The sequence below is a fragment of the Bidens hawaiensis genome, unplaced genomic scaffold (genome assembly GCF_021521415.1).
Source record: "Bidens hawaiensis isolate Kalapana, Puna unplaced genomic scaffold, B.hawaiensis_p1.1 tig00006617_1, whole genome shotgun sequence".
In the NCBI taxonomy this organism is placed as follows: Eukaryota; Viridiplantae; Streptophyta; class Magnoliopsida; order Asterales; family Asteraceae; genus Bidens; species Bidens hawaiensis.
This window is the reverse complement of record NW_027491447.1, coordinates 220,127-230,831: the sequence shown is the minus strand read 5'-3', so window position 1 is coordinate 230,831 and position 10,705 is coordinate 220,127. Positions and strand designations below refer to the sequence as shown.

Here is a 10,705-nt window from a genome sequence, read left to right as displayed (position 1 = left end):
CAAATATTGTGAAAGTTGGGACTAGTGACAGCTACTTTAAAAATTTCAAAATTAAAATTATTATCGACAAACTGCATTAAATTGGAATTATTAAAATCCAATTTGGCTGATAACTAATCCAAAAATAAAAATAAAATAAAATAAAATAAAATGCATATGATCCGATCAAAAAAATAAGAACCCGTTAACCCATATTGAGACATGGGTTGGGTAGGTCAGTCGTCAATAAATTGTTACCCAAGACACCCGGATCATTCATTCGTTCATCTTCTTCACATTCACCTCTCTCTGCAAATCAGACTTTGTTCTCATTCAATCAACAACCATGACAAACACCACGGAACCCTCTTCTTCTGATCCGTACGTTCTATCTAATAACAGATCGGTTTTGATCGGACTCTAATTATCTATTCGCATTGTTGATTAATTGATTGAATAATATTATTATTATTACAGGAAAGGTGCTGCTGCTCCGAAGAAGGACTTTTCGACGGCTATATTGGAGCGGAAGAAGTCACCGAATCGGTTGGTTGTTGACGAGGCTGTCAATGACGATAACTCCGTCGTCGCTATGCACCCTGCCACTATGGAGAAATTGCAGCTCTTCCGTGGCGATACCATTCTCATCAAGGTTCATAATATTGTTATTCATTAAAGTTGTTGTATTTATTCTTAACTGTGCCGATCTGACATCGTTACCTGATTAATTAAAGCTTTAGCATATTATGATTTAGGGCAGGTGTGCTCACAGTCCGGTTTTGACAGTCTTTGATCCTCGTAAACCGAAACCAAACCGATTAATATTAAAACTCAACCAAACCATTGCTAACTGTTTGGTTTCACGGCATAGACTAGGGGTGTTTACGCTCCGGTTTTTTGATCATTGAGAACCAAAACCAAATCGTTGAATATTAAATTTTAATGCTTGCTGATAACTGTTAAAAGGGAAAAAAGAAACACCATAACTGTTTGGCACCAATTCTAATTGTAAGTATTAGAATTAAAACCGAACTAAACGAAACCATTACTAGCGGTTTGGCTTCAAGGTTTTAGATATTATGGCCCGGTTTTTACCTAATTGCGACAGAATTTTTAGTTATATAACTATTAACTGCGTCAAGATCAAGTAATACCACGTTCTGGTTGTTTAATGTTGGCAATCCATATGAATTGTTTTATATGTTCATATTTAATTAGTGTTAGGTTGGGAATAAACGAAACAATGGCTGTTATGACACCCTTTTGTAAGATATAAACGAGAGTAATTTACATGGTTTGATGTTGTGTTTACAGGGCAAGAAACGAAAAGACACAGTTTGCATCGCGCTTGCTGATGAAACATGTGATGAACCAAAGATAAGAATGAACAAGGTTATCAGGACTAACTTAAGAGTTCGCCTTGGTGATGTTGTGTCGGTTCATCAATGTCCAGATGTCAAGTATGGAAAACGTATACATGTTCTTCCACTTGATGACACAATTGAAGGTGTTACTGGAGACTTGTTTGATGCATTCCTGAAACGTAAGTTTTTATACGTTAATGTTAGTTTTGAATCTTAATAATTACTCTGTAATTGGGTTTAAATGGCGTTATTTCAGCTTACTTCTTGGAGGCGTATAGACCCGTGAGGAAAGGAGATCACTTTCTTGTTAGAGGAGGGATGCGCAGCATCGAGTTCAAAGTAATTGAAACCGATCCAGGTGAATATTGTGTCGTTGCTCCTGACACTGAAATCTTTTGTGAAGGTGAACCGATTAAGAGAGATGACGAGGATCGATTGGATGAGGTGGGCTATGATGATGTAGGCGGTGTCAGGAAACAAATGGCACAGATTCGTGAATTGGTTGAGTTACCGTTAAGACACCCTCAACTTTTCAAGTCAATTGGAGTCAAACCACCGAAAGGAATCTTGCTTTATGGACCTCCCGGTTCAGGAAAGACACTGATAGCCAGAGCCGTGGCTAATGAAACTGGGGCCTTCTTCTTTTGCATCAATGGCCCGGAAATCATGTCAAAATTGGCGGGGGAAAGTGAGAGTAATCTCAGAAAGGCGTTTGAGGAGGCTGAGAAGAACGCCCCATCAATTATTTTCATTGATGAGATTGATTCTATAGCTCCAAAGAGAGAGAAGACTAACGGTGAAGTTGAAAGAAGGATTGTGTCACAGCTTTTGACACTTATGGACGGGTTAAAGTCGCGTGCCCATGTTATTGTAATGGGGGCCACAAACCGACCTAACAGCATTGACCCTGCTCTTAGACGGTTTGGTAGGTTTGATAGGGAAATTGATATTGGTGTCCCGGATGAAATTGGACGTCTTGAGGTTCTTCGTATCCATACAAAGAACATGAAGCTTTCTGAAGATGTAAGTGTGGCTTACGGTTTCAAAAGCATAAACATTAAGTATGGCTTATCGTTTGCTCTCTAACAGTGAATAATATGTTTTTTGTAGGTTGATTTGGAAAAGATATCTAAAGAAACACATGGTTATGTTGGTGCTGATTTGGCTGCTTTGTGCACTGAAGCTGCACTTCAATGCATTAGAGAAAAAATGGATGTTATCGATTTGGAAGATGAGTCTATTGATGCTGAGATACTTAACTCTATGGCAGTTACAAATGAACATTTCTCTACTGCTCTTGGAACTAGCAATCCGTCTGCTTTGCGTGAAACTGTATGATGATATACCAAATACTTATTTTTTGTATATTTGTTTTACTAACATCATTTTTAACTAATCATTATTTCCGGTTTGGAATATAGGTTGTTGAGGTTCCAAATGTTAGCTGGGAGGATATTGGAGGCCTTGAGAATGTTAAACGTGAGCTTCAAGAGGTAATGAAAACGAGTCAAACAACTTTATTAGAATTAACTATTTCAGTTAGTCAGTTATATATATACTAAAGTTTTTTGCTTTTAATAAACAAAATAGACTGTGCAATACCCGGTGGAGCATCCAGAGAAATTTGAGAAATTTGGCATGTCACCATCGAAAGGAGTTTTGTTTTACGGTCCACCTGGATGTGGGAAAACACTGCTCGCAAAAGCTATTGCAAATGAATGTCAAGCAAATTTCATTAGTATCAAAGGACCTGAATTGCTAACAATGTGGTTTGGTGAAAGTGAAGCCAATGTTCGTGAGATTTTCGACAAAGCCAGAGGATCTGCGCCATGTGTCCTTTTCTTTGATGAACTTGACTCCATTGCAACTCAGGTAATCACACCACCTTATAGATACATGACCTTTTGAATTTCAAGATTAGATATTGATGTTTGTAATTATTGCAGAGGGGAAGTAGTTCTGGAGATGCAGGTGGTGCTGCTGACCGTGTTTTGAATCAACTGTTGACTGAAATGGATGGGATGCCCGCTAAAAAGACTGTCTTTATCATTGGAGCCACTAACCGTCCCGACATTATTGACCCGGCTTTGCTTCGTCCTGGACGTCTTGATCAGCTAATTTACATTCCATTGCCTGACGAGGACTCACGCCACCAGATTTTCAAGGCTGCAATGAGGAAATCCCCTGTTTCTAAAGATGTTGATTTGAGAGCCCTTGCTAAGTATACTCAAGGATTTAGCGGTGCTGATATTACTGAGATATGTCAACGCGCCTGCAAGTATGCAATTAGAGAGAACATTGAGAAAGTAAGCTCTTTTTCATTATTATTTATGTGGTTATGTGTTTGAATTTGTTTTGGATGACTAATGTTTATATTTGTTAATGGCGCAGGACATAGAGAGGGAGAGAAAGAGGAGCGAGAATCCTGATTCTATGGACGAGGATGAGGATGAAGTGGCGGAGATAAAGGCAGCTCATTTTGAGGAATCAATGAAGTATGCACGCAGGAGTGTGAGTGATGCTGACATCAGGAAATACCAGGCCTTTGCTCAGACCTTGCAGCAGTCGAGAGGATTTGGGTCTGAATTTAGGTTCTCAGAGACATCTGGTGGGGCGGCTACCACTGGATCTGACCCGTTTGCAGCTGCTGCTGGCGGAGCTGATGATGACGACTTATACAGTTAGGTTTTACAAGAAAGGTGGTGTTTTAAGGAATAGACTTGCAGAATCTCTGTTCTGTTCTGGTAATTTGAATGGGAGACAGAAGAAGACTTTTATCTATTGATGGAATCTTGTTATCATTTGAACATGTGTTTATGTATGGTTTAACTTTATACTTTTTGTTTTGTTGGGAAATACTATGGTTCTTGTTTTAACTTATTTGGTTTTCCAAGCTCATATGCGTGAAGCCTGCTAGGATTAAGTATTAAAACACAGCAAGTATGATGTATTATTTAAAAATGTGAAGAGTTAATGGCCATTTTCGTCTCTGTGGTTTGCTACTTTCGCCACTTCAGTCCAAAATTTGTATTTTTGTCAATTTAGTCCTCATAGTTTTAAATATTAGTCATTTACATCCTATCCGTCTAACAGCATCCAGCTATGCCGTTAGTTTAAGGGTATTTTTGTCTTTCTCCTTTTTATTTTGAGTTATTGGTCATTTTCGTCCCTGTGGTTTGATACTTTTGCCAATTCAGTCCAAAGTTTGAAATTTTGTCAATTTAAGTCAGTTTTTTTCTATAACCCTAGAGAGCATTATCCAAGCCCAAAACAAGTCTGCATTTACTCTGTCGACAGCAGTAATCATACCCCCTCCTCTCGTATTTAGTTTCTAGACGGTTCCTAAACTCTCCCCCATGGTGGAATTCAATGGTAAAGTGGTCAAAGCAATTCCGTGAAACCGAATTGTACGGAAAAAACTAAAAATCGTTTCTTTGATGAATGCATAATATTTTGGGTTTAGAGATTAACATATCATAACGAAAATCTGGGTCGTAATCAACTATTATACATTAATCAACAAAACAATTTATAGTTTTTTCTGTATAATTCGGTTTCAGGGAATAACCTTGACCACTTTACCATTTAATTCCACCATGGAGAAGATTTTAGGAAATGTCTAGAAACTAAATACAAGGGGGGGTATGATTACTGTTGTCAACAGAGTAAATACATACCAGTATTTGAGGTTGCTCGATGGTTTTGGGCTTGAATTATGCTCTTTAGGGTTATAAACAAAAAACATAAAAAATAAAAAAAACTGAATTAAACTGAACATTAAATTCACAAATTTTCAAACTTTGGACTGAATTGGCAAAGATATCAAACCATAGGGACTAAAATGACCATTAACTCAAAATTAAAAAAAGAAAGACAAAAATACCCTTAAACTAACGGCATAGCTGGATGCCGTTAGACGGATGGGACGTAATTGGCTAAAATTTAAAACTATGAGGACTAAATTGACAAAATTAAAAATTTTGGACTGAAGTGGCGAAAGTAGCAAACCACTACATTTGAGTAATTTGTTAAAAGCAAGTGAAAGCAAAATCAAAAGTCTTCCTTCTGTTTACTTAAACCTCTTGAATGTCTAAAGAACATGTTTTATTTTCCTTAATCTGACGCATGTTTTAATCATCTGTGTCATTTTTTTTCTTCATGCTTTTTAATCTTGTCATATATATATTAGTTGCATCGCTCCGGCTCTATGATGGCCTTACATTAAGAAACGAGATCTCCAAGCTTAACAACTTAATTACTCCTACCGGAAATTCTTCTGTGCCACCACAATCGCTGCTGCTGTTCTCTACACCGTAACTTCCAGTTGAGCGTAAAGAGCCTATCATTATTCAGCGCCCTCTGTATATTAGGTAGAGCTTCATCTGTGGTATGATCATTGTTAAGTACTATAATTTAGAGAGAAAGAAGAGTGCACTCCCAAGTGTTTTGATTAATTTAGTGCTCCTAACCTTAGAAAAATAAACTTTTTTACAACATATAGGTAATAGTTTTAACAAGCTTTCCAACTTCACACACACAGTTAATTAAGTCACAGGTTAACAAATATTACAACCCATAAAACAAAAGCTAAGGATCATCAGGAGATAGTGTAGCAATAGCCCTCATCAGGAGTCAGGCCCAATGTCCCCTCCTTGCCAGAACATGAAATGCTGCGAGACCGTCTTATGATGTTTAAGCTTCCAGACGACACAACACTTTTCTCCTTAACTATACTCGGATTGTGCTGCACCAAATCAGGGCTCAGCTCAACTTTAGCCCTCAAGAAACGGTCTAGGTTCCGACTGTACTTATCACCATGGGAATTTGTAACTGCATCATGTTGAGTAGACAAAACGAGACTAAGCTTTTGGTCAAATTCATCATCGGTGAAGCAACCGTTTTCGTGAACATCATTATCTTGCATTGCAAGATCATCATACTCCTCGTCTGACTTTGTCGACTCCTCATCCACCGAACCTTCCATCTGATTCAACAAAATATGTTATCAATAACCGCACTTGGAATCAGAATCAAAAAGAGAATCATGATGTACCTCTTCATGCATAAGCTCTTTGCCATCATCACTAAGATCCTCGTCACTATCCGCTTCAAGATGATCATCTCCCTCTTCATCACTTTCATACACAGACTGTTCCTCCTTTAACTGTATTATTAAAATTCGTCGTAAGATCACACAATTTCATTAACTTTTATTATCTAAAACAAAAAGTACCTCTTTAGAAGGTCCGATCCCATCAATGGCTTTAGGTGAACTACAACATGATGAATGATATCTACTACCATTATCAGTAAGCTCGCCTCGTGACTCATCAACACTACTAGCATGACTAGTGCCACCAATGTCAGTCGGCCAAGCACTGATCCCAAAATTACCAAACTGCAAGTTAACGGGCTCAGATTTACCAATCTGCAACGGTCCGTAATCAGGATGACCAATAACCGCTTTCCCATCAGCATCTACAGGATGCACAGGCCATACTTTTGCAACAGACCCGTCATCGTTCAACAAAGCCATTAAATTTCTTGACGAACCTTTTCTTTGAATCAGTTGAAACATTCCCTTGGAGCTCAAGGAATTAGCCACACATTGATTTCTATATTCTTCATTAACTACAGAAACGGTGTTAGTTGTAGAATCATAAAGCTGCTCGCCAGTCTCGCGTCTTCTTAAACTGCTGAAAACTGTGGCGTGTATTGCAGCAACGCTTTTATCAACATTTGTATTATTTACTTTTGGTACCAGATGTTTGTCTGCTCGGTTGCAAAGGTACTCTTGAATTGTTCTAATGTTTCTTATGTATTTTACATATTTGTTTTTAGCAGGGTCTAAAGTCATGTACTTTGCGCGAACCGCGAATCTTTCCATGTGTTTGTCCTCGCTTGTGATGTATATCATGAACGGTATGATTGACGGATGCTTCTTCATTAACCCCATCTGCAATATTCAAACATGTCAATAAAAACTAAAGTCCGAAAAGGTAAAAATGTTAAAAATAAATTTTATATTGTCATACCACAAAGTTTAGGCTGAGGTGAACACCCTCCACAACGACCAATTCTTTTCTTTCTTCCCATGCGGTGATGAGTCGGTCAAGGCTATCGATGACCATTTCACTTTGCGCCTTAAAGCCCTCTATTGCCATTTGTTTAGGATTAATCAAGTCAACTGTGGTCAAACCCTCGTTGGGTGGCACTGTTGAAGCATCAAACGGGGCATTCTTGAATTGTGATTGAGGTGAAACGCTTCCGTTTTTCTTTTCTTTCCGTTTCGCTTTTGCTTCAGAAACAGCCATTAGATCCAGATGTTCTCCTGCATGGTAAGTGGATGACCATAATAGAGGATTTTGTTTTTCATCGACAAAGCTTCTCATCATATGACGAATGGAGTCCGTTGATACAACCGTCGTGATCCCTAATCTGCTAGCCTGCATAAGTTTTAATGCTCAAAATCTGAATAACAAAAGCTACCATGAAGCAATATATGAAAAACAAAATAATCTAGAAGGTCATTTCATTAATCATTTTCTACAATAGCAAAGATTGTAAATTTATGAATTTACCAGCAAAGCGGATAATGTAGATTTGCCACATCCGCTAGTACCACAAAGTAACACGGTCACGGATTCTTTTCTTTCCCGGAGTCTGTAACAAAGAGAACACAGACTGTATTATATTACTGTAATCATCCCCGGCAACATTTAAAAACGCACTCGTGCATGCACGAAAACATACGAATATAACGTTTTATTGTTTTAATACCTGCAAGCTAAAACCAAATCAGCCCTTTGATTAGGACCAACATACTTGTACTCAGATAAAGCATCACAAACAACATCTACAAATCTTCTCCTTTTCACAAAAACGGTTGTCCGTTTTTTATACGATTCAAACGGCACACTACTACTAGCTTTATCATCATTCTTCAACCCTTCCTTTTCTTCTTTCCAAATATTAACTTTCAAGAAATCTTTTCCGGTCTTAATTACACCCATTGCAGCTAAAGTATCACCTAAGCATTCTGTCCTCATAATCTCGAAAACCCTTTGACTAATCTGGTCAAATTATTAACAGGCTGTATTCATTCAGTCTAGGTTGCATATATAATTATTTATAAACAACTTAACTTTTGGAAATAAATAATTGCATAAGAAGATTTAACATGCACATAATTATAAACAACTATTTGGTCCAAACTTGCATAAGGTTTAAGGGAATGCGTGTAAATTAATGTTGCAATAATTGACTTTTAACAAGATAATAAGTTGTTATGTCTAAATAATGAATTTAAAGAAAACAAAGAAATAATTAGTTAGTTAACCTTGAAGGCGTGACGTGCTTTACAACCCATTAACTGCAAAGTGCTTTGAAGAACATGTCGTGTGTACCTAAAACATAAATCTTCATTCCCATGACCACCAAAATCATCATTATCCTCCACAACTATGTACAACAATTTACCCACCTCCATCTCCGTTAATTAATTAATTCCCCTAACAAAATATAAATAAATAAATTATATATAAAACTAATATGATATTTTTTGTATATTAATGTATCAAAAGAAGGGAATGTAGAAGGTACGTTTTATATCAAAATTCAGAGATGAATGAGAGATAACAACGCCATTTGAATTGACAAACATTGTTGTTGTTGTTGTAAATGTGAGGAGGGTTAATAATAATATTATTATAAAGGACGATGACAGTAGTTGTTGTTGAATTATGAGAAGAAGAAGAAGAGGATGTGGTCATTGTTGTTGTCATGTAATGTATGTCTGGCACCTGCTTCCACGCATCAACGTCTTCAACACTCCACGAGTCGTCTCTCTTGTTTTCTTTCTCTCTCTATAATAAGATTTGTTTGTTTCTTTGAAACAAAGACATTTGATAGATGGATGAATTTGTTTCAAGTGAAACGTTCACACACAAACAAACCCTATGAACAAACACCAACAACAACAACGTACGTTTACGACTTTTTGGTCCAAGCTAATTATGTCTAATTACAGGTTTTTATTGCCACACAAGACTTTTTTTTAAAAAAATAATATAAATGGACGTTTTTCAATAACTTTTTATCGAAGTTGTATGTATATTAAACTGATCATTTATTTGAATATTATTTCATTCAAAGTAACGGACCTACATGTCGGTTTCATACATTTTTGGGTTGAGTCAATAACCATACTTAGATAAACTACATTTTTGAAGGCTTTGTGGAATAATAAAAATTTCGTAAGGTGTAATATATTATTAATCAACTATAAATACGTGTGTGTATTTAACACATATAAATTATGGAAACACAATCAAATACAATCTTCTAATTATGGTAACAACGTAATAATCAAACTCTAATAATATGTTCTATAATAAAGGGGTAAATAAAATTAACATGCTAAACATACAAATAACTAGAGTAATGAACGTTTTAAACTAGAGTATTTATGTTATAAAAAATAAATATAGTTTTAATAATTACTCTAATTCAAATTGATAGGATAATAATAATTACTTTAATGTTAACATAATTACTTTAATTATTTACACTTTTCACGATAAAGTCATTTTTATTTAATTCAAAACCTATATTTCTAATAGATTTATGTCGGGTTTTCTTTTACAGGAGCATGATGTTTAAAGATCTTCAAGATTCCAACAAAAGGTTACTCTTATAGAAATTAGTAAAGACCGAACATCTGGCTTTTTAAGTACTAATAGTTGTAAAAGGTAAAAAAAATAACTTAAGAGAATGGAATCAATAAGATTAATAAACTATGCTAGTTATCACTAAAGCTAGTTATACGTATTTTAATTGTTAGATTCATAAACGAGATGTGGTTTATGTTTTTATTAAGATGTAAATTAAAAAAATATTTTATTTAGCTTTACTAATATCTCACTAGGTTCAGTTTACCTTGATGGCACCGAACCAAGCCGCAATCAACCCATTACCCGTATTACTCATAAGTGACCGATTTTTTTTTATAAAATTGATAAAACTTCACGGAATATATATGCTTTGAAGACATATATAATAAGTTTTAATAGGGGTCCGCCTATAATAAAAAGAGCTTCATATTCATAGTTTAGTGGTCGATCTCAAAATACATTATTCGTCGTTCATTTTTCTTTCCTTGACAGCCTCATTGTACTTTAATATTCTTCAACTAAAACTTTTTATTTATAGAAATAGTACTAATATAAATCAAAATAAAATCATAAATGGCAAATTGGCAATTACGAGATTAAAATAATTTCCTTAAAAAATATTCATCATCTTGATTACTTTATGACAAATATGCAATGGGGGAAAAAATAATGCCATACATTTTGGTGAAG

General features: G+C 35.8%; 2 protein-coding genes across 2 annotated transcripts; one reads left to right on the top strand and one right to left on the bottom strand.

Moving 5' to 3' along the window:
• The first annotated feature begins 261 nt into the window (after positions 1-261).
• LOC143633145 (cell division cycle protein 48 homolog) lies at positions 262-4,049 on the top strand. Its single transcript, XM_077101494.1, has 9 exons — positions 262-360; positions 457-631; positions 1,294-1,522; positions 1,600-2,366; positions 2,454-2,675; positions 2,765-2,836; positions 2,934-3,215; positions 3,290-3,649; positions 3,735-4,049. The coding sequence occupies exons 1-9, from the start codon at positions 326-328 to the stop codon at positions 4,026-4,028; spliced, it is 2,436 nt and encodes an 811-aa protein (XP_076957609.1). The 5' UTR covers positions 262-325; the 3' UTR covers positions 4,029-4,049.
• Positions 4,050-5,814: 1,765 nt separating this feature from the next.
• On the bottom strand, positions 5,815-9,163 carry LOC143633144 (P-loop NTPase domain-containing protein LPA1 homolog 2-like). The gene is made up of 7 exons (XM_077101493.1): positions 8,683-9,163; positions 8,124-8,416; positions 7,925-8,006; positions 7,379-7,789; positions 6,577-7,299; positions 6,397-6,507; positions 5,815-6,327 (listed from the first exon to the last, which is right to left on the bottom strand). Exons 1-7 carry the CDS (start codon positions 8,830-8,832, stop codon positions 5,941-5,943), a joined length of 2,157 nt encoding a protein of 718 aa, XP_076957608.1. The 5' UTR covers positions 8,833-9,163; the 3' UTR covers positions 5,815-5,940.
• Positions 9,164-10,705: the final 1,542 nt, after the last annotated feature.

Coding starts and splice junctions, on each gene's coding strand:
- LOC143633145 (XM_077101494.1), top strand. CDS start 326: ATGACAAACACCACGGAACCCTCTTCTTCTGATCC. Junction 2,367..2,453: donor ACATGAAGCTTTCTGAAGAT/GTAAGTGTGGCT, acceptor TGTTTTTTGTAG/GTTGATTTGGAAAAGATATC. Junction 2,676..2,764: donor CGTCTGCTTTGCGTGAAACT/GTATGATGATAT, acceptor TTTGGAATATAG/GTTGTTGAGGTTCCAAATGT.
- LOC143633144 (XM_077101493.1), bottom strand. CDS start 8,832: ATGGAGGTGGGTAAATTGTTGTACATAGTTGTGGAGGATAATGATGAT. Junction 7,790..7,924: donor CTACATTATCCGCTTTGCTG/GTAAATTCATAA, acceptor AAACTTATGCAG/GCTAGCAGATTAGGGATCAC. Junction 7,300..7,378: donor ACCTCAGCCTAAACTTTGTG/GTATGACAATAT, acceptor TGAATATTGCAG/ATGGGGTTAATGAAGAAGCA.